The following is a 23439-nucleotide window of genomic DNA, read 5'->3' as shown; positions in this document are numbered from 1 at the left end:
AAACTTTGTCCAGGAAGAGGACCGGAAAGTACCCTACTTTGCCTCTTCCCTACAACTTTCAGCAGTGGGTCCATTTGTCTTTCGTGCTTCTCTCCCATACCATGGACTTGTGTGGAATCTCTGAATACAACCAGAAAGAGAACCTCTAGGAGGACCAAGAGTTAGATAGGAGTCATGCTAGAAGTGATAGGAGATATTTTGCCTTTCCCAGGATCTCTTTCCCACACATCTTCTTGAGAAAGTCTTTTCATCTATGATGAACAGCCTAGTAAGGATTCTCCGAAAAAGCTTCCCAAGAGAGCCCTTTCTTTCCCTAACCCCCGCAATAGTCTCTTCCACCCTAGGGCCAAAAAAAAGCATAATTCTTCATTTTCCCTCCTTCCTTTTAGGTAAAGGGGTCTCCTGGAGAGGATGGAGAATAATTGCTGCTGTGTTGAAGTCCCATCCCCATTCCTTAGCAAACTCTAAGGTCACTCTGAAAGACTAGGGGGTGGGGGTATTTTAAATCATATATTGCTACAAAACTTGAATATCTCTTCAGAAATTCACAAAGGAGGAGGTGAGGCTCTGCTTTCTTTTCTCCAGAGTAGGGCCTCAGAATTGATTCTGCCTTTCTGGATAATGATGAAGGAAATGTGGTGAGTCTCTCTTGATTTTTATGCCCATCTTGCCAAAGAACCTTAGAATCTGTATTCTTCACCCAGACTTCCATAACGTATGATCTCTCACCTAAAGGTAGATTCAGCAGTTGCTTCCTAACCTAAGCTAATACACCTGCCTAGGGAAGCCAGTATCTCCATGTTGACTGATCAGCAAGGTGGAAGAGGTGGCTAAACAATGATTTCAGTTGAAGTTGACTCTGATCACTATTGCAGCCTATGGCTCATCTGCCTAGACTGGTCATTCTGTGCCTCGTGGAGATCCAAGAAGACAAAGTTGCTTGCTTCAAGGCTTTCTTTAGGGGATATTTGGTATGAGACTGCTGTTCACTTCTTTTCCCTTCAGACCTAGCCAAATCATTGTGGAGAGAATCCTGGTGCCCTAATCTCCATTTTAGAGAAACATTGCTTCTGTACTCTTGTTATATGTTTCTACCCTTACTCAGCATGCTAGATATGCTTATCCCTCATGTTTCTTCCTCAGGACACTCACCTTTGTCATCCTTTCATAATGTTGCACTAGTGTATGAATGTGGATCAAAAGAAGGATTTTGGCATCTGGTCATCCATAATGGTATACCAAATGAAAGAATGGTAACTATTAGGAGAGGGAATTTTAAAACGAGAAATAGTACACATTTAAATATGTATGAGACAGTATATCACAATGCCTGTTGAGAATCAGATTATTCTTGCCTTCTGGTTTAGGTGATAGACTTCTTAAAAATAGCTGTGTACCTTTTTTTAGATAGAATGAGTATTAATTCAAATGAATGTTTTGTCTAAATCACAAGTTAAGCCTCAATTTGTAAAAAGTAAATTTCGGATTTAAAATTGACTGGCCTATTAAAGCCATATTGCACTTGCAATCGTATATTTAAGGTCAGTTTAGTTTTAGAATTATAACTTTATAAGGATTTGTTAGGTTGCTGTAAGACATTTATACTAGACAGCAACTGAAACTTTTATAAAATTCAACCTGTTCAATGAATATTGTTCCATGGTAATTTTCACCTATGACATTCTTTTACTTATGTTTTCATTGTTGAATTTGTTTTTAAAATTTGAGAAACTTTAATGAAGTTATTCCTAGTGAGGAATGGCTTTAATTTCAGAATGAGAAAAATACCAGTCACCTTTTATACGTACTTATTTACAAACCTAATGCTGTGTCATTGGATGTTTAGAGTTTAACATTTCATTTCGAAAGATGTCTTACATCTATTCTTGAATGTAAGGCAGAGCTTGCTAAAAGACATAACAATTAAGTATCCCCTACCCATATGTTCTGCTCTATGTGTCTCTTTAGCAATTTGTACTTCACATTTCTAGTTATAATTAGTATAAAAGTATCATAATAATCATGTAAAAGCAGCAAAGAATCCTGTGGCACCTTATAGACTAACAGACGTTTTGGAGCATGAGCTTTCGTGGGTGAATACCCACTTCGTCAGATGCATGTCATGAAAGCTCATGCTCCAAAACGTCTGTTAGTCTATAAGGTGCCACAGGATTCTTTGCTGCTTTTAGAGATCCAGACTAATACTGCTACCCCTCTGATAATAATCATGCAAATTATGGAAATCATTCAACCTGTCCTTAAAAATAACCCTTTGTTATTTTGTTAAAACCTAAAGACAAATTGGATATCATATATCAGAACATGTTTTTTTACTATGTTTTGAGCCCTGTAATTGAAATTGATACTGACAAGCCTAAACAATGTTTCCCAAGAGGATCTGTGCAATAAAACTGAAAATCTAAACATTTTGCCTGTACAACCAATTCACAGTCAAAAAGTTAAAATCCTGTTGTATCTGCAACATTTCCTGCTATTTTCTATCTTAGGTGAAATTCAGAATTTTTTGGAAGGGAAGGCAGTTATTTATGTATGTGTAATTTGGTGGGTTTTTTTTTTTCTTTTAGGGCATAACTAATTCAACATAGTGATTTTGTGTATAACCTCTCTCTAGCACAGCTGACAAAACTCATAATATCCCTCATGAAATTGCCATTTCATATCCTTCACTGCAGGGAATACTGTATTAATCATCACAAGCTATGGAACTATCCAAAGCAGTAAAACAGTTAGGAAGCTCACATGCATCTGTCACAGACTTGAATGTTCTAAACCACAGGTCTTGAACATGTACCTATCTTCACTCTCTTTTATACCCTGAATTGTGCAAGGAGAATGCTGTGATTGTTGTAGAAAAGAAAATGTGCAATATGTGGATGCAGAATAAATAGTGAAACAAGTGCCATAGAGATAAGAGAAGTTACAGTAAAACAGCCTAAGCCCATAAGGGTGTTCAGGACTATGATGGCAATAATGCAACAAGGGTAAAACTCACCTGTGCAGGAGACAGAATTTTTGCAGGGGCTAGTCTAAGACTGTGGAACAAACTCCCACAAATTAAAGACTGTCACAGACCTCACCACCTTTCATTCTAACTGCAAGATGCACTCCTTCTCTTATGTAAACACAGAGCAAAAAACTCTGCCAAAACATACTAGTACTCTGCAAGTATAGTTTTCCCCTTGAGGAAAGGATGAAACAGAGAATGAACCTCATGTGACAATTGTTAGTCATTTTTTATAATGCGCTAGTGGAAGGCACTCAGATATTACAGTGATGATGGCAGTACAAGAACCTACGTAGTATAGAATTGAATGAAATCAGTGCAAGTACAAGAGTCTGGGGTCATGGGGAATCTGCAATATTGAACACATACCACTAAGGTTATCGGGGGAAAAAAATATTATTTTACTACTTATATCAGTCCACCTTTCCAGCTGGATGTGACTATGAAATGGGGCCTGTGACATACTATTTTCCACTCATCTGAAATCTGATCATTAGAATTGATGATTCAGATTGCCCTAATTTCTACAGGTAAGAGCTTTGATACATACAGTGTTTGCCTGGTAAAAGAGAGCAATGTTATTTTTAAATTGTTAGAACCTTCCATCACTATGAGAGAAATGTCAGATTACAAATTTGGGGGGCGGAGGGTGTTCTGGATAAAAGGCAGTCCATATCAAATATATAAACTAAAAATCAAGATATTATCTTAAAAAGACACCTAATTGAAATCTGATAAGACTGGCTGACCTGTTGTTGACCTTTGATTGTAAAAATTGTTTGAAGTTGTGATTTTTGTGTGTGTGTAGCATGGGGGTTATATTCAGCTATTTATAATGATCGAGTATGCCAGACTTTAATATTTTAGTTCCATAGGAACATGTAAATTAATGGTGAGTCATCCCATTACAAGCATCTGTCATATAAGACCCCAATCCTGCAAAGATAGTTGCAGGTTGATCCCTCTGCAGAGCCCTATTGATGTTTGGTCTCTGTCCAGGCAAAGTGATCTGCACGTATGCATCTCTTTACAGAATTAGAGCCTTGAATTACAAGTATTATGTGATCAGGGTCCAGATTTTTAAAGGTATTTAGGCATTACTTGAACTCATGTTGCAAAGCCAAACTGATTTAGGAGCCTGAATATCACGTTCAAAAGTTATTTTGGCACTTAGAAGCCAAAATTCCATTAATAGTTGATGGGATTTGGACTCCTAAGTGCCTAATTCATTTAAGAAAATGAGATTTAGGCTCCTAAATCAGTTAGACGTTGCAATGCTGAGTGAAGCAATTCTAAAATACCTTTAAAAATCTGGGCCCAAGTAACTAATGTTTTTATATTAAAGAGACAGTTAATAAGTACAGTACCATCAAACACAAGTAACTATTCAGTAAATCTAAGGCAATTTGAATTTGTTTTCTACCATCCAACTTAATGTTTTGTTTCCACTGGTAGCTTTTGATTAACAGACACAGCTCTTTGGAGAACAGTCTTTGTAGTTCGTACAAATGGGAGACAACTCCTCCTAGTTGTCAACAATACACTGCTTTATTTATTTTTTGTCACTTTGAGATTTCCTTATTTATGTTTTTTTATTTCACTCCAAATCCTGTCTATTACGGTCAGAGCAGATGATTTCAACTGCCAAGGCTCTAAATATTTGCTTTCTTCTGGAAGCCTTGCCTACCTTCTGAAGTGTGTTTTGAATAGTCATATTGAATTATTTTTCTTTTCACTTTATTGCTTACCTTGGTAGGTCCCCCCCATCCACTTTGTTTTGACAATACACTGTTGTTGTGTTGTAGCTTCCACTATCTGCTTAAATATGTCTTCTTAAACATAAGAACATTATACACCTGAAGTCAGAGTTTAATGTTTTTTGCCAATCGTAATATGATTGTGCTGTTTTTTCCTTCTAAGTATATACAGTAACATGCCCTAAAACCATATGTTAATTAATATTCTCTGAACAGCTGAAAAGAATCTATTTAAACTGTGATTTTCCTTTTCCTTTTTTAGAGAACTTTTGAAAGTGTCTGCAATTTCTTGTGGCTGGCTAAAGTCAGGAGCCCAATTATACAGTTTCTTTAACTATTTTTAGATTACTATTTTCAATAGTGTAAATATTACATTTTATTAGATTTTTCCCTCCACTAACTATACATTGTCTGTAACACTTCTATATCTGCATATATTTTTTATTATTCTAGTTATTGTTCAGATCAAAGGTGGTGATATGACATTTTAGACACAATTAAGAAAAACATGGTCCCAGCAACAAGGAGCATGCCATAGGTGCACTGGGGAAAAAAAATCTCAGATTTGTGAGAGATCACCAGTTTTATTGGTATTCCCCATATTAAGCACTGAGGTTATCTCTCAACCCAATAGACTGTAGAATCAAAGAAATATTTTAAGTGCAGCCACTGTGAAATCAACATCAGATAAAGTATACATACAGAACCGTAAACTGTGGGTGGTGGGAGTGATGCATATAGGAGAGATGACGGAATCAATAGGGAAAGGGAAGCTCTTCCTTAGAGGATAATATTTAAAACCCCTGACCAAACATCGGTCAAACTGTTTGTTTAAAAGTTTTGAAATTGAATTAAAAATAGAAAAAACAGCTTGAGAGAGTTGGTAGTGTTCATAAAACACAAGTGGGCTCAAAAGTCATGCATTACATATATGTACAGTGTATGCCTGTCTCAGTTCAGGCCCTTAAAAATTTTGGGCATTAAATTGACATGACTGTGTTAATGAATTGGTATTCATATTTTGCAACTAAGCTCTTTTTTACCATCTCTGGAATGTCACCAGTCCAAGTCCTCTGCTTAACAAGAAAGAATTGGAATAATTGATAAACGTTTTCATATATTTACAGGCTTGACTGTGGCAACTTGAGTTATAAACACTCCACAGTACATTTTCTACAGAGTGCATTGGCTGGTATTCACACAGTTGACTGAATACCTCATCTCTGTGTTGACTCCTTTCAAGTTTAATTAGCTCCTTTTCAGTTTCTGTATTTGTCAAAAGTTTTATTTTAATGTATTTAGATTTTAATTCTTTTAATACAGAGTTTTATTGTGTATTTATTTTATTTTTGTTAAGAATGAAGGCAACAAATTTGTGTGGCAGTTGTGTGCCCTCACACACATCCAGTCTAGCTCATCATATGTAAACTGTGTAAGATTTTTAAAATAAAGCCAATTCACATTTCTTATTAGTCATCTGATTCTTAAATTGTTTTTTTACAACAGCTTTTGGAGCTGTTTGACAGTGAAGACCCTCGAGAACGGGACTACCTAAAAACAGTCTTACACAGAATTTATGGCAAGTTTCTTGGACTTAGAGCATTTATCCGAAAACAGATTAACAATATTTTTCTACGGTAAGTTTTTGGGGGAAAGTTGTTGGGTTATAAATGTTTTAAGAAACTAAATATTTATTTATTTATTTATTTATTTTTAACTTTATTTGGTAGGTTTGTTTATGAAACTGAACACTTCAATGGTGTAGCTGAACTACTGGAAATATTAGGAAGGTAAATTCATCTTTATATAATAATCCATCTCAGACAGCTATGCTGAAAATTTCAGGAGTCAATGGAAAATATAACCCTAAGCTCTGATCCTGAAAACAGACCTGTGCACATGCTTAACTTTAAGCACAGATTAAGTCTTAGCATGCCTCTTTGCAAAGAGGATTTGTGTGCACATTACAAAGTACAATTTTTTTCTTACATTGTTCGTTGTGCACTCATTTTGACTTGTACATTGCAAATTTTGTTTGAGCACACTAAACAGTTATTAGTGTGTTGGTTTCAGTGGGTTGCTAGTCAGTCTAATTGTAGTTCAACAGTCAGTTCCCAAAGAGCATCTTAAACTCATTAATTTACCAACCAAATAGGCACGATCATACATATTAGGCAACAAAACTATATGACTGATCACATAGTTATTCTCATGTCATTGCTATATAGTAGTTATGCTCTGACTAGAATGAACTGTACCTTGAACAGTAGCTAGTGCAAAGGTTCAGCACATAGTAGGATAATACCTGCAGTCTGTCTTCTTGTGTAATTACTTTGATAAAAACTACTTGTTCAGACCACAAGTAAATTTTCTGTGATGTCACTAATCAATGTTTCTTTTCTTATTTCTAGTATTATCAATGGTTTTGCTTTACCTCTTAAAGCTGAGCATAAACAGTTTCTGGTGAAGGTGCTGATTCCTTTACATACTGTCAGGAGTTTATCACTCTTCCATGCACAGGTAGAAATTATAAAAAACATTTTCTGCTTGGTTAAAACAGAACAGTATTCTTGATTGCTTTGGAAATCTTTTGCTTAGCCAAAAAAAATCTTCTGAATGGAAAAAAAAAAAACAAACCCTGCAGAAAACTTTTGTCATATGGAATAAAAATGAAACAGATAAGTATTTGGTAGACTTAATACATTCTGTAGAATAAATCTGATGGAATTTATAGATAGATAGATATCTGGGTTTCAGATAACCTTTGTCTACCTGTAAGATATTGTCTAGCACTGACACTCTGGAGGCTTTCCTCCAGACTCCCAGTTTTTCTTCCCCTCTAATGAGCCTATCTTCTCCACTCATCCAGGCCCTGATTCTGCAGCCAGAGGTCTCAGTTATTTTTGATTCTTGCACTGTCATCTGTCTAGTCTTTCTATCTTGGTAATTCTTGAAACACTCACCCTCTTTGCACTTTGGCTCTAAATTGATCCTAATTTCTGCACTCTGGCCTTGGTTTCTTAGTCTTTTGTGCCAGTTTTTGGCTGTGTTGGCTCATCTCATGTAAGTCGTCATTATGCTGATGCTGCTAAAAGTGTAAAAGAAACACATTAGCAGAACAATGAGCCTTTCACAATGTTGCTTACATGAGTACAGTTGGAACCCATAAAGTTCAAATGGTTTCAAAATGTACTTGGACATATTCTTTCTTCACTTTTCGTTTGTTTGTTTGTTCTTTGCTGTTGACTGTGGCTTGGATGCAGTTGCAAATTCCCCTGACTCACAGTGTAAAATAGGATTTACAATTTAGAATAATATGCATAATGAACTGTTCTGATTCCTTGTTCTTTTTAATACTGAACATGTCTTTTGAGTTCTCAGTAAAAATGTCATAATTTCATGTGTATATGTTTTTTCCCCTTCACAGCTGGCATATTGTATAGTACAGTTTCTGGAGAAAGATCCTTCACTCACAGAGCCAGTAAATATTTCTTTGGTTGTTTTTTTATATCTTAAACATCCAGTTTTCCCAGTTGTGAAATTGTAATATTTAATGTAAAATTTGCTTTCTCATTTGTAATTCAGGTCATTAGAGGTTTAATGAAATTCTGGCCGAAAACCTGCAGTCAGAAAGAGGTAAGTTCTATGTTGCTGTTAAGACTTTAATAAAGGGGTTTGATAGTTCTACAGATAAATGTTAAAGATACTTTTCTCCCAGGAACATCTAGAGAGTTTCAGGTAAATAATATAGACAACTCTTAAATGCTATTGTGGATTTTGGTGTCTGTTTAGCTCCTACAGGTGATTATCTGTGTTCAGACTGTCCTGTGTTGGACATAATTTTGACAATAAAGAGAGGTGTCAAGCTGCTGATAGTCATCAGCTCTTTTGGCAAGTTAAGCATTATATTGTAGTATGCCAATATAAGTGTTCTTTCACGAGGGAGTGACTCTTCATATGAAGAGAGCAAAAGTGAATGTTGTGGATTTATACGGAAAAATTCTATTACAAGTTGCAACAGTTTGTGTCAAGCCTACATTTTCAGAGTTGGGCTAGAGGTATTTTAGCTTCTAATGTAGATTGGCAATTAGTTGCATGATTACCTGATTTTGCAAATCTGAGTTTACACACTGATGTTTATGGGCACAACATGAGCATCTTTGTTTTGTCCCAAAAGACAAGCAATTAAAGATGGATCCTTTAATTAGCAGGGTAAAATCCTGGCCCATTGAAAATGAGAGCTTTGCCATGGTGTTGACTGGGACCAGAAATTCACCACAGGTACCCAGTGTCATCTGTAAATTCCTTAGGGCAAAGACCATGCATTATAATCTGTAAATAGAACACTAAGCATGTGTTGGTGTTCAGCAAATAATAATAGATCAGAGGCAAGATCCAGGAACTACTAAATATAGAATTAGTCACTCAGTTTGGGATTTAATACTATGAGATGCTGAGAATGGAAGCTAATAGAAGTTGAGGATGTTCAACACCTTGCAGGTCAAATGCGTTTTTGTTTTTTTTAAACCATGATTCAAATGTAGTCTTGTCTTCTCCCTCTTGCTTATGTTCACTCTCCCACTTAGCAGCCATTATTATTTCACAAATCCTTCAGCACTTCAGAATCATTTGAACCTCTCTGTTCCTAGAGGAACAAATATGTCATATGGATGTGTAAGGTGTGTGCAGGATTAGGGCCTAAATTGGAGGGGTTGAGGGGGCTGTTATAGCGCTTGTAACCTACAGAAACATACCTATTGCTGTATGAATACAACTATGATTAGCTCTAAGTTCATTGCAAATTAGCTGCAGAAATTGGTTCCTGTTGTTTAATTGTGTTTAGTCTTAGAGAACAAGTTTTCAAAATTTTGTACTCTAATTTTGCACCTGCTGTTAATTGTGGGGGCAAATCCTGAAATTTAGATATCTTAACTATCTGACTTCATCAGTAAATAAAGTAGATGACTACATTCTGTTGTTTGTGCCTCTAGAATTAGAGGATGGGTTGAGACCTGTTTGAAAACTTAGTCGATAAATTGCAAATACAAGAGTTGAGGAGTTCTGAATTTAACAATTAGTTGTGTCTAGGTCATGTTCCTTGGGGAGCTGGAGGAGATCTTGGATGTGATTGAACCTTCACAATTTGTCAAAATTCAGGAACCTTTATTTAAACAAATTGCCAAGTGTGTTTCGAGTCCTCACTTTCAGGTCAGTAATACAAGTACCTTTTTTTAAAAACAGGAATATAATTTCTAAAATCTTGGGAATATACAAAACGGATGCCTAAATGCTGAGTTTGCATTGTGCTGATTAGAACATACTATTTATATATCCATGGACGGGTTTGTTACAGTAGCAGTCCCTACACTCAGGAAAGATTGAAATAGAAAAAAGGTGAGACTCCAAGGGTGAGATCTTAGAGTCCATTCACATAACAGCACAAAACTTGCATCTCAAGGTAAAGGAGGGCTAAGTTGGGTTGAGGGAAAGGGCATGTTAGAGGCAGGGTGACAGGATGCAGTGCTTCAGTGATTCTAAGCAGTGCTCCTTACCTGTTGGGGTAGGCATGGAGGCTGCTGCAACTCAGAGAGCCCCTCAGGGCAGTCTGAATTATCCCAGCAACTGCTCTAGCCCCTAGAGTAGCCTAGAATCAGGAGGGTGCAATCCTAGCTTAAAGCCACCTTAGCCCAACCCCCTCTTGCCCTGGGCTTCAATCCTGCCAAAGGTTGAGCACCTCTTGTGAGATACTCCATACTTTTGGCTCCCTTTGATTTCTCTGGCAGACAAGGATTTGAAGCAAGCCTCAGCAGGTACTCTGCACTTACCCTGGGTTCAGGTCACATGACTCTGACCATAAAAGTGATCCAAATAGATTTTAGTTCATACGTAACCTTTCACCAAATAAGAAATTACAATGAAATCAGACACTGAATACTTACACATTAATTTTAACATTAATCATGTTTTAAATTTATTTTATATTTACCTTAAAAGACCACCTTACATTAAAACAAGTTATGCCCTGGATAAAATAGAGATTTCATTTAGAAAGTAATGATAACCCATTGATTGGCTCTGATGCTATTTGTTTTGTGGCATATTTTCTGTAAAATATAGCAAATTTATAGATAACGGATTTTTTTGCTAATGGGTTTTGTTCCTCCCTCCCCATCAAAGGTGGCAGAAAGGGCGCTGTATTATTGGAATAATGAATATATCATGAGTTTGATAGAAGAGAACTCCAACGTTATACTTCCCATCATGTTTTCCAGTCTTTATAGGATTTCCAAAGAACACTGGAATCCGTAAGTTTTGGCATTCTCTTTCATCTGTCCACTTGCTGAAACCTATATATTCAACCCTGGAATTCCAGATAAAGAAAACATGAAATAGCACCAAATTCAGACTTGATGTAAACAGATGCCACTCTATTAAAGCCAATGGGATTTAAACCAGAGCTGAATTTGGCTCAGAATATTGTTAAATTATCTGACATGCACAAAATCTGAACTCTGTAAAAAAGCAGCAGTGCAGATTGTTTTATTTCCAAAATATGTTAAGATAGCTAATGTAATATTTTTTAAATTTTTGTATTTATTTTTTCATCATAAATACAAAAACAATAGAAATAAAATATTGCATAATTACTAAGAAAAAATGTCATGTACCAAACGTTTCTAATGCTCTGTCAATACATTTCTATAAACTGGTTTACATGATAAGTCTAACTGTAAATTGGCCTGGACATACCCCTTGATCTTAAGACATCTCTGTAGATACATAATAATATTTTGAGTGGTGTCGTATAATCAGTGGCAGCAGCATTTTTGTAAACAGTAGCCGGTGCGCACACATTTCAGTAGATTATGTTTAGAAGTGTATTCAAAGACAATGACAGCTATTAAGTCGGTATTAATCAACAGTTAGCTCACAACGAGAGCCAAGTTGTTTGCTAATATAGAGAACCTAAATTCTCAAACTCCACTGCTGCTGTACACTGTTAAAAAAAGACATGTTCATCTTGACATGATCAGGATGATGTCCCTGTCCTATTTATCTGGGTTTTTTGTGTGTGTGTGTTTTTTACAATAGTCTAGGGCAGTGGTTTTCAAAGTTCAGGTTGCAAGGCACTGAGTTGCCTTGCTCAGCACCCAGGGACCCTAGCAGCTGGCTAGTAAGAACTAGTAGTCTCTACCTGTTCTGACACCACGCTGTGCCCTGGAAATGGCCAGCAGCAGATCCAGCAAATGGGAATTGCGGGGATGGTGCTTGTAGGCAGGAGCCGTGTGGAGCTGCTTGTGTGCCTCCGCCCAGGAGCTGGACCTGCTGCTGGTCGCCTCCTGGGCGCAGTGTGGTCAGTGGTGCCAGGATAGGCTGGAAGCCTGCCTCTGCATCCCAGCTGCGCCGCTGACCAGGAGCTGCTGGACATAAGCCCACGCCCCAATCCCCTGCCCCAGCCCTGAGCCCCCTCCTGTACCCCAACCCCCCCAGCCCAGAACCCGTACCTCCAGTCCAGAGTCCTGACCCCCTCCCATACCCCGACCCCCTCCCACACCCCAACCCCTTGCCCCAGCCCTGAACCCCCCTCCCACACCTGAAACCCCTCATCCCTCACTCTGTTGGGTCATGGGCATCAACAGTTTTCTTCAACTGGGTTGCCAGAAAGAGTTTGAAAACCACTGGTCTAGGGAAACATTTAATTAGATGTACAGTTATAATTAGATGTCACCCATTTACTGCCTGGGTTGATGGATAGCATTTAGTAATCACATCACAAAATGTAATGCTCGGATCATTTTTAGCATGCACGCTGCACTCTTGTACTGTGAAAATTTGTGATAAAGTAAAATTTTGTTTCTTAGAATTCTTCCTCAAAGATTTTTTCTTTTTCCAATGGACTTGTTTTCTTTTTACATGTACTAAAGTGAAATGATCATGAAACGTACAAATCCAAGGGAATCTTTCACATATCTCATACTTGGGTTCTTTACTTTGAGATATTCATACTTTATTCAAAGCATCTATTGAACCTTTTTTCTGTGCATCCTTCACATATGATGTTTAGATTTTAATTACTTCTGCTAGAATAACAATTCTGATCATTGGATTACATTCAGAATTGCTGCATTGCATGGTGAAATATCTGCAGTTGTATGTGCTAGCTGTCTGTTACCTGTAAGAGGTGGGGATTTGTTCTCTCCATTTAAATGATAAAAAATGATGAGAGCTTGATTCTCACTTCACATAAGTATGTTAATTAGGAGTAACTTCACTGAAGTCAAAGAAGTTACATCACTATAACTAGTAGGAGATTAGAATCAGGTTCAGCAGTTCCAAGAAGAAAAGTTCAGGAAAATGTGTAAATTATTTTTGTTCATATTCAATTTCAACTGAAACTAATAGATTCCTTATCTTTTTTGTATTTCACAGGGCTATTGTGGCTTTAGTCTACAATGTGTTGAAGGCATTTATGGAAATGAACAGCACCATGTTTGACGAGCTGACAGCCACTTACAAGTCAGATCGTCAGCGGTAACTTTTTAAAGCTTATTTGTCAGCTGTGCATAAGGCCTGCTGTTTAATTTTTTCCTCACATTTTGCTGTGATTGCATAATTTCACACATAATTGATTGCAATGCCTCATTTTTTTCTGCATGCTCATTAGCCTTCTCCTTGCAAGATGCCAGATAATATCATGAATAGGTGGTTGTTTTCTCCCCTATGAAATACAGTACCCGTTGCGTAGCTTGTGGATCTACATTCCTCACAGAACTCTTTTTGGCACCACATTCCAAAAGATTTAAATGTATCAAGATTTTCAGTAATAAAAGAGCAAGGGTTTAAAGATATCACTTTGCTTAAAGGCTTCCAAAAGGGTGGAGGTTGGACATGAGGGGTTTCCTCAACACGTGACTCACCATAAGACCCATCCTATTTATCCTGCATGTGGTCTTAAGCCTAAGTGGCACCTTTCAGCCCTTTCAGTTTTTCCTTTTTCACGGATCTTGATATAGCTGAGTCCTTTAGAGTGCAGGATCCAGTAGATGCACCATTCATACAATCATTAGTTGCACCCTAGTAAAATGTTTTTTTGTCTATTTTCCTTAATCTTCATTCTCCAATTATAGTGCATCGTCTTTTGTCTAAAATTTCAGCTTATCCAAAGCGGCAGGTGAAAAAAATGAGGAAACTTCGGGAACTCCGAGCAGTTTGCGACTTCGTTTAAGTCATGCTTTTTGTGTGACTCGGGGTTCCCACAAGCAAAGTGAAGGGTACTGTATGTCATCAAACCTTGTTAGGTTAGTATAGCCTCTGAAGTCTTTTGGAGGCCATGATACTGTTGAATTATGTGACCAGGTTCATAGTTCACCTTCCTTTTGATAAGCTTTGCTTTTATATGTAATAAAATACAATGTTTTATACATTTAAAAATCTGCTTTGATGGGTTAGATGGTGCACTGGATTAATGACTGCACTAACATGTTATTTCTGGAATCCTGGGTTTAAACCTGAGCCAAATCATAGGTGACTTGATGGTTTTTGTTGAGGCCCTGGTAGACAAGGTTCAGTCTGTCAGACTAGCTGACATCATCACTGTACAGTTTGTAGTGTGTGCAACACAGAATCCTAGGACTAGGGGTCTGATACAGGAAGGTTCTGAGAAGCCTCAGCTACTACTGAAATCGATGAATGCTGGAGGGACTTTTTATCTCATGAGGCATTCAGAGTTTCACAGGATCAGACCCTGCCATAGCATGTATGTTGCAGGTAATGACTGTGTGGAAGAGCTTTCTTAGCACTTGCTTACATAACCTCTACTTTATCTAGGGCTGATGCTGATCTTTTAAATACATTTATTTATAAATTATTATTTTAATATGTATACTGAAATGTAAAAAATGGGATAACTTCAAATATTAAACCATGTTTAATATTAACAATTAAACAATCACCATTTGCTGAGATAAAGACTTCTTAGGGTTCTGTGGACAAACATGGGCAAGTATTCGAACATCTTTTCCATAGGAGATTAGATTTTCGTTTACTAAGTGCTGGTGCAAAATTCATTAGTATTTGGAAGGAGTGTTGTAGGTAGAAATGGTAAATAGTTCAGTAAGAACTTGATAATGGGAACCCTCAGAATGAAATTCTGGTGTAAGAACACACATTTCAAAGGGGACAGTCCAGTTGACTTCAGTGGTATTACTCACAGGATCAGGGCCTAGGAATAGAAATAAATTATAATAGACTTACTTTGGGTTCCCCAGTAGAACAAAGTTTACAAAAATAAGACTGATGTGTAGCCAGGTTATTTATAATTTGTTAGGGTTAAAGTTTTCAGTGTCAATGAATAATAATAGATCAAACATAGGTGAACTAATGAGGTAACCTACTTAAATATTTTAGAAAGAAAAGATATATGATACAGTGATTAGATAATATAATGATAAATTTCTGGTAAGTGTATTCATCATTTCTTATATTTAATTTTGAATATTTTTCAGTAGCTGTGTGTAATGAAAGTAGAAATTATAAATGAAAACAAATGTTTGTTTCTAACCAAGAATGGTGTTAAAAGATATGATCAAATGACAGGCTGCATACATTTAGTCAAAAAGCAAAGTGAGATGAATTTCCCAGGTAGCAAGTTGTACCAGCATAAAGCTTCTAAATCAGTGGAATATTTTAAGAAACTTTGCAGTGTGACAAGTTGGGAATCTAGATATCAGTACCCTAGAAGCCATGATGTTTATATTCCCATTGGACCTGATCCTGCAAGGTGAGTTAAGCAAAAATTGAAAGCTCTCTCCAACTTATAGCATCAAGACCATACGTATTCCATGTGTTGTAGTTGTTATCAGAACACATTGACTTAATTTTATACTTATTTAAAAGCAATTACAACATTATGTCCCCACATTGTAGCATAAGGACCATATTAACTCCAAATAACCAGTGACAAAGAGATAAAACTCAGAGAATAAACACATTAAGAAAGTTCTAGTTTAGTTTTTTAATTTTTGTTGGGTTTCCCCTGAAACCTCTTCCACTCAGTTCCCCAAGAACTCAGTTGGACTACAATCTTGTCACTCTGATTCCTTTATCTAATTAGGCAGTGCAATCTGTTGGTAAAGCAAACATTGCACAGATTATTTTGTATTGATTCAGTAGGAATAAAGACAAATGCATTGAATGAGGGTCAGATCCTGTAACTGAATTCACACTAGGTGCACTGGGATGGAGCATTGCTGAAGTTAATCTGGCCTTGTTTGAGAGAATAGGCTAGGGTTAACTTTAATGAAAGCAAGAGAGACCCTAATATCCTTCTTTAAACAAATAAATAAACTTGAAATTGTGAAATAGAGCTTGGCCAAAAAGTATATATTAATCTGAAATGTAATATATTTGCTCCATAAAATATTTTAATATAATTCTAATATGAACGAGTTATTTTTGCTCTACTGTAAAAGTAACATAAGTAAAGATATTTTTAACTGTTTTTAATTATACCCCATCATCTGTTTCTTAGTTTTTTTCAGCATTTTTGATGTAGATAAACTAAAATTTGGAGTAAAAAATGTGTACTGAAAATAAATATACATTAGGGAAAAATGCACGTGCATTAGAAAAAGTATTGCTCATAGCTTATATCAAATAAGTATTTTTGGATAGGTACTTTTAAAGCTTCCTTTGCTATTAACACTTCATTTTATTTTATCTGCTAGTGAGAAGAAGAAAGAGAAGGAACGTGAAGAACTGTGGAAAAAACTGGAGGATTTGGAGTTAAAGAGAGGTCTTAGACGTGATGGAATAATTCCAACTTAACAAAAGAAACAAAGCAGCATTATTAACCTGTGGAGTCACACATTTATGTAGTAGAAGATGGAGCAACAGTTTTCTGTATTGTGCAACTTTACAGTAGATTTCACATTTGTTTCATTATTACAACAGCACTGTATATAACTGTCTCTAAGTAAAGGAAAAAATAAGGACTTTTCTCCAAAGTTTGGACAGCAGATGAACTCCTCAGAACTTTGCAACATAATCATTGTTTTGACCCTTCTTTAAATCCAGTCTTCAAAGATCTGTTGATGAAAATTGCTATGTCAAAATTTCATTGTCAGGACCTGTTCCTTATTTATCATTAGCAGAGAGTATGATGCAACTTTCAAATGTGAACAATCTTAAATTTAGCTTGCCTTTCTGCTAAACTGTTAAATGTATTTATAGTAAAAGAGAAAAATAATTGTCATTTCCTTTTGAGTTTGTGTAACATCCTCCCTCTCTGGATAACTTTACTGTAATTTGATGTTTTTTTCCCTTTTGCACATCTTCATAAGTTGAATGTCCATGCAGATCAGGGCCATGAAAAATATAGGCCCCTAAGGTTTTGTTTACTGGTGTGAGTATCTTTCTGGTACCAGGCTAGCACTGGTACTCCTTCAGTTTAAACATTAGGAGTAAAAATAAAGAGATGACAAACATAGTAGGGAAGGAAATTTCAGATTAATGCATCAATTTATTGTGAATCCACACTGTCTTGAATCCTTTGAAAATGGGCAATAGTAACACCATGAACTTCAGTACTTAACCAGTATTAGTTACATGTCATTGGACACACATACCAGAGCTGTTTTGGTAATACTAATGGCTAAATGATTACTATATACATTTTATTGGACCATTTTGAAATTATAACGACAAACGCTAAACAGTACAAGCATGAAATTGATCTCCAGTGGTCATGGGTCTAATTGGGAACAGAGCTGAGCAAACAGTTTGGACTGTTTGGAGTTGTTGCCTTACTTTTTAATATGTATTTATAAAATATTCCAGCAAAAGAGGATGTAGCCTCTAAAAACATACTATAGTGTTTTTGTGACTGTAGTACTATTACTCATCATAGCACCAGCCCAATGGTTTTAGCTGGAAAGGATTCTGGATAATATACTTCTGCATTCTGAAGTGGATGCTCATTCCTAACTACTGTATTTGTTACCAAAAGTGGTTCTACAAATGCTACTGAAAAAAAATTCTGGAAATCCTAATGTCCTGAGTATTAATAATAAAGTTTAAAATGCTTTTATATCAAAGGTGCATTGTGACCAAATTGTTTAAAAGCAAAACAAGAGGGCTGTATTATAAGTATGCATTATTGGCTATCTGCTTTGTATTTGAAAGTGGAATCTTACATCTTTGATCGTTAAAATGCTGATAAGACTTATGTACAGTATATATTTAGCTAATGCAGTTGCATTATTTTATACCGAAAGGTATGTGTTTCAGGATTTTTCTCCAGGATGCTTTTGAACTGTTATAGACATATAACAACAGTGAGCTGATAATCCTAAACCGTCAATCCAGCAGTATTTATGGTATAAAGCTGACTTGGTGTTCATGAGTCTTTGTGTTAGTTGCAAACATGAACTTATGACCTGTTGCCATTGATAGAAATACAGTATAAGTATGAGCTTGTATATTTTTCTTCCTACCATTCAAATATACAGTAGAATTTGAGGTTTTCTTGTTTCCAGATGCAAAAAATAAAAAAAATAAAAATGGGAGGGGAGCAGGAATCCAATCCCATTTTACTGACTCTTTCAGGATTATCAGGTCACAGTTTGTACACATGAGTCTGCGCATTGGATGTTGTAAATGCAACAACTTTGTAAAAACTTGACACTGTTAATTCTGAAAAAAGAACAGAAGTAAACTAGTCATATGCAACACAAAACATCATGACATGGTTTAATGGGATTAATATAAGCCTCTTATAAGAACACTGACTGGGACTCAATGTAAACTTGGCAGATACAGTCAGCGAAACATTTTATTTAAAAGTGCTGGAACAAAGGTGCAAGCTCAAATCTGAAGATTAAATAAATTTATAACAAATCGTCCCTTAACCCTTTGATTTTTGGCAGCCTTTTTGTTTCTACTACAGGTTGGGGTTATGTTTAGTAGTTTGACTATATCTGAAATTAACATGCTGCATGAGAGGGTGCATTTAAACTCGTGCCTGACTACACTGGGTTAAATGGTCAACAATTGAACTATTATGATGGGAAGAAATCTTGGTGTTTCCGTTTTTTTTTCTGCCTGGTGGAATGAAAAGAAATAATGTGACATTAGAAAAAGACACCTTGTCCTGTACTTAGAATTTAGGTGAGTGTTGACCATTCTTGGATGTTCTTGGTTTCAGTGTGACCTATTGGAATTGATGATACAAAATGGATGAGAACCTAGCTGGTTGCAATATTTTATTACCTCTAATGGGGGATATTGGGGAGTATCTAAAGTGATTTTCACTTCCACGATGAAATGTTTCTTAAATTGAATGAGGTTATGTGATGTTAGTCATGCAACTCTAAAAAGGTGAGGTCATTCTGAGGTTGTACTCTGTGATGTACTTAAAGAAGCACTTGCCATAGTACTACAGAATCCACGCAATCCACTGTTGGCTGCAACCCACAGGCAATATACTGCTCCTGTCCCACTAGAGTCCATGGGAGGTTTATGCAAAGATAAAGGCAGCATATGGACATAAGTCAATAGTGATCAGTGCATCTGTTCGTTTGTGATTTTGTTTGCTTCATGGTTTTGAGAAACTACTTTTTTTGTTAGTTTTTTGTAGACTGCTAGCATTACAGTTGATGGGAGATCACTCATGGCTTGTACCATATTGGTTACAGGGGAAAGGATTGAATGTTGTCAGGTAAAAGTAATGAACTACATTTTCAAAACTAGAGCATTGCATGGGGATGTAACAGCTGTTAAAGTTCTTCTTGCATACTTTAAGTTGAGCATGCATTGCTTTCTTCATCTTGCAAGCTTTCCTTATTGTTTTCTTTTTATTGCTATTGAATGTTTTTTGTCTCCCTTCCAAATCTTTGAATGCTTTAAATAAAAGTACTCTAATGCCATTGGAGTATTTGCAAGCAGGGTTACTGTAAATTAATCTTGGTTTTGTTAGCATAAATAGAAGGATTTAATTTATTTTTACTTCCTTCTATATACGGAACAATCCAGGATGCAGAGCCCAGAACTGCTTGAGCTAGAATTGAAGCAGCTGTACTTATGTTGTACATGTGTAAGTATAGCCTCAGGCTCTCTTACACTATGGAAAAAGAAAATGTATTACGAGCTTTAAAAGCTTTTTTATAGTTTTGTGGGAGAGTTGGAGAACTGGATAGATATTTCCTCCCCCAGTGCACCTCATTTTCCTTTCAGTTGGGAGCACACAACTGGCTTAGAAGTCAGAGATGCCCTTTTTTCAATACTGAGAGTTGCTCTGTGACAAAATGAGGGTGATAAACAGGCATGATGGAAGAATGTTTTTATTTGCACATTAATATTTTTATTTTTGTATCGTGGCTCATCAGCTTTCCAAAATAGCTGTGCAATGAGCCACAAACTAGTTTTTCTAGTAGGTATTGGCAGAGAGTTTTTTATATTCCCCAATATTTTCCTTTCAGAGTCTGGATAAAAGGATTGTGTATCCTCGAAGCAAAATTCAGCCAATTATGATTTATGAGAAAGTTTTATCCAAGTGCTGCTTACTAGCCACAGAAGCAGCAGCATCTGTTCAAGAGAAACAGACATTCTATCATGACCTCTCTGAACACAGGTTTATTTTTATTTGTTTGGATCACTTACTGTAAATACGTTATAATCATAACCTCATGTATTGATGAGGGTTTTTTCAAATATAAATAATACCAATACATTTCTTGTCGTCCTATTTTTTGATTGTAGTATAAAGAATGACCTGCTCATGCTTTTTGTTTAAAAATTAGCATTAGAGTAATAGATTTCTTGATATTTTAGTATTTCATTGTTTAAGCAGGAGAGGGCAGCAAAAGTTCATTTCCCACTCTTTCCCCTTCCCCACCCCCCAAAAATGCCATGATCCGTTACTGTTTTTAAATCTAGATGCAGTTAAACTATTGGGTGGGTGGAGAAATAAAACCTTTTTTTATATATGAAAAGTTGCTTATGGAAATATATAGACTGGTCTAACCAGACCATGAAAATGTCTTCTATGCTACAGCAAGGTGGGAATAAAAAGAAAAATCTTCCACCTCTGGGTAAAGTGAAGCAGGTCTTAAAGACTTGGATTCAAAATATCATTCTTTGGACATCGTTTACTTTCTTAAAAATGCTATTAAAGAGAGAAACTCAAACTCAGTGGTGCTCCCAGATATAAATGTGTATCCTTTCTCTTTTGCACATGTGCAAGAGACTCTGTACTATGGGTGCATCTAATAAAAAAGCAATGAAGTGTTTTCCAGGTGCGTGGCTTTTTTTCTCCTGTCTATACTTCACATGCCTTTTCAGCAATGGTCTTCCAGCCATTGGATATCATTTCTTGTACATGTCAAACATTAAGGTATCTCAGTGATGGAAAGATGTTGAGTTCGTGAGACAGGAATGTTAAGGCTCTGTGAGAATTTCCATTATAAGCTCCCAGTTTTCTTTTGCGAGTGTGATGATTGGTCCTCTTAATTGCAACCACATCTGAGTCTAACGGAGACCTTAAAACCATTGGATATGGGAGCATAGGCACTGGTTCTGTGGCATGCTTCCACTAACCCCTGTCGACCTTGAGCTCTGCAGGTGTGCTCTTCATGATACCATTCTGCCCCTTCAATCTCTGATCCAGTCTGCACTGTCCTATTCATTTCTCCTAGCCAGAATCTGCAGTTCTTCACAGACACAGCCTAGGAAGATGGGGATGAACCCAGGCAGAGGCCAATGGGCGGATCCTGTTAGTGTGTGACTGCTGCAGGAGTTGTGCAACCATGGAAGTCAAAAGACAAGCAGTGGAGGCACAGGGATCCCTTCCAGATGGCACTGGGCTCAGCTAATCCTCTGGGATCTGTGGATTGAACCCCTTTCATGTTCCGTAAGGGGGTCAGGGCAGGGGATAGCCTGTGTCATAAGGAATGATCATTTGCCCAATAATCTTGATTTAAAGGTTTTAAATCCTTAGGTAAATTATTCCATTGGTTAGTTAACCTCTGTTAGAAATGGGTGCCTTATTTCATCTCTCAATTTGTCTAGCTTCAGCTTCCAATCATTGGCTCTTGTTATACCTTTTTCTACTAGAATGAAAAGCCCTCTCCTGACAGAAATCTTGTCCCTACGTAAGGACTGTGATCAAGGCACCTCTTAACCTTCTCTTAGATTAAGCTTCTTTAGTCTCTCGTAAAGTGTGTTTTCCAGTCCTTGGAAGGTTTTCCAGTCCAGTTGTAAGAAATTAGTATCTTCAGTGAGTTACTGCTCAGTGGGGATTTCTCTGTTGATTATTGTTCAAATAGGAAATAATCTTTAAGGACTTAGAGGTATTTAAAAAAAGCTTCTTCCTATTTGCAGTACTAGTACTATAGGGTTTGTCTACATCGCCCTGCAGTTCAGACTGCAGGGCTGGGAATTGCAGAGCACTCTAACATGCTGTGCTGTAACTACCCCATGTGGACACTGCAGGCGTGAACCAAAAGGTACCTGGTTAACGTTAACATGGGCCTCTTTCAAACAGGTAACCTAAACACAGGTATCTTTTAGCTCGCTCCAGCAGCATCCACGTGAGGCAGTTACAGCACAATTCTTTGGTGCACGCTGCAGTCCGCACACCCATAGTCTGCAATGCAGCCCAATGTTGACATAGCCGTAGTTAGCTAATTCCCTGAACCTCAAATTTCCTTTCCACAAATTCTCAGTTTCTCAGTCAGCAGCCGACCTTCATTCCATGTTAAATTCAGGATTACCCCACAAATTATGGGCTGCCCTCAATCATAAGTAGGGCCCTTCCAAATTCATGGTCATAAAAAATGCCAGTTGGGTGGGAGCCCAGATCTGAAGGCAGTTCCAACAACAGCACAGAAATAAAGATGCCAATACCATGCCAGGCCCCCTTCTGCACTGCTGCTCTCCAGCTGCCCAGCTCTGAAGGCACCACTGCCACCACCAGCAGCACAGAAGTAAACCCCCCCTACAATAACCTTGTGACCTCCCTCCCCCACAACTCCTTCTTGGGTCAGGACCACTACAATTACACCACCCTGAACTTGCAGATTTAAATGGCTGAGGCTGAAATCATAAAATTAACAATTTTTTAAATCCTGTGACTGTGAAATTGACCAAAAGGGACTGTGGGTTTGGTAGAGCCCTCGTCACAAGTCCAGGGGTACCTCTGTGCACTATGGGCTTTTACTCTCGGAGACGAGAAGTCTGTATTAAAACATTTTCAGTTTAACATACATTGTAACATCACTTGTGGCATTAATTCAGAAACTGCTTAAAGGGCTTGAGTTAGCTGCTGAAATTATCTTGTTTTAAGAATAAATGCTGAAGCCAAAGAGAGTACGCTGTAAATTTGCTAATAAACATTTTGAAAGAAGCCTTGCTAACAACTGTTTGCTGTGACCTGACACTTTTTTTAAGCCGATTGCAGCCCAGGCACATGAAAATCACATTACATTGAAATTTTTTTAAGTTGTTTCTCAGCGTTTTCATTATTTCAATCCTTTTATTTTACATCAGACTAATGTGTTTTCCAATAAGCTGGAAATGTCTGTTTCCCAAATGCCATTGCCTCTTTTATGCAGACAAAGAAATACGGCACTCTGTAAAGTTTGACGGCTGCACTGATCAAAT

The 23439-nt window shown here is 37.0% G+C and overlaps 1 protein-coding gene across 6 annotated transcripts in view; it reads left to right on the top strand.

Annotated features, from left to right (window-relative positions):
- Positions 1 to 21070, top strand: part of PPP2R5E (protein phosphatase 2 regulatory subunit B'epsilon) — a 118905-nt gene extending 97835 nt beyond the window's left edge. For 4 of the 6 annotated variants that reach the window (XM_030558544.1, XM_030558543.1, XM_030558545.1 and 1 more), the window contains 10 exons: positions 6289 to 6419; positions 6513 to 6572; positions 7194 to 7302; positions 8210 to 8263; positions 8368 to 8418; positions 9871 to 9990; positions 10960 to 11087; positions 13213 to 13314; positions 13938 to 14081; positions 16509 to 21070. In XM_030558544.1, coding sequence (XP_030414404.1) covers positions 6289 to 6419; positions 6513 to 6572; positions 7194 to 7302; positions 8210 to 8263; positions 8368 to 8418; positions 9871 to 9990; positions 10960 to 11087; positions 13213 to 13314; positions 13938 to 14081; positions 16509 to 16608 — 999 coding nt within the window. In that variant the 3' untranslated portion in view covers positions 16609 to 21070. The remainder of the gene's footprint in view (positions 1 to 6288; positions 6420 to 6512; positions 6573 to 7193; positions 7303 to 8209; positions 8264 to 8367; positions 8419 to 9870; positions 9991 to 10959; positions 11088 to 13212; positions 13315 to 13937; positions 14082 to 16508) is intronic. The other 2 variants (XM_030558547.1, XM_030558546.1) reach the window with 2 other exon arrangements.
- Positions 21071 to 23439: the final 2369 nt, after the last annotated feature.

This window comes from Gopherus evgoodei, chromosome 4 (genome assembly GCF_007399415.2).
Source record: "Gopherus evgoodei ecotype Sinaloan lineage chromosome 4, rGopEvg1_v1.p, whole genome shotgun sequence".
Classification (NCBI taxonomy): Eukaryota; Metazoa; Chordata; order Testudines; family Testudinidae; genus Gopherus; species Gopherus evgoodei.
The sequence above is the reverse complement of the archived record's forward strand: the minus strand, read 5'-3'. Positions and strand labels throughout refer to the sequence as shown.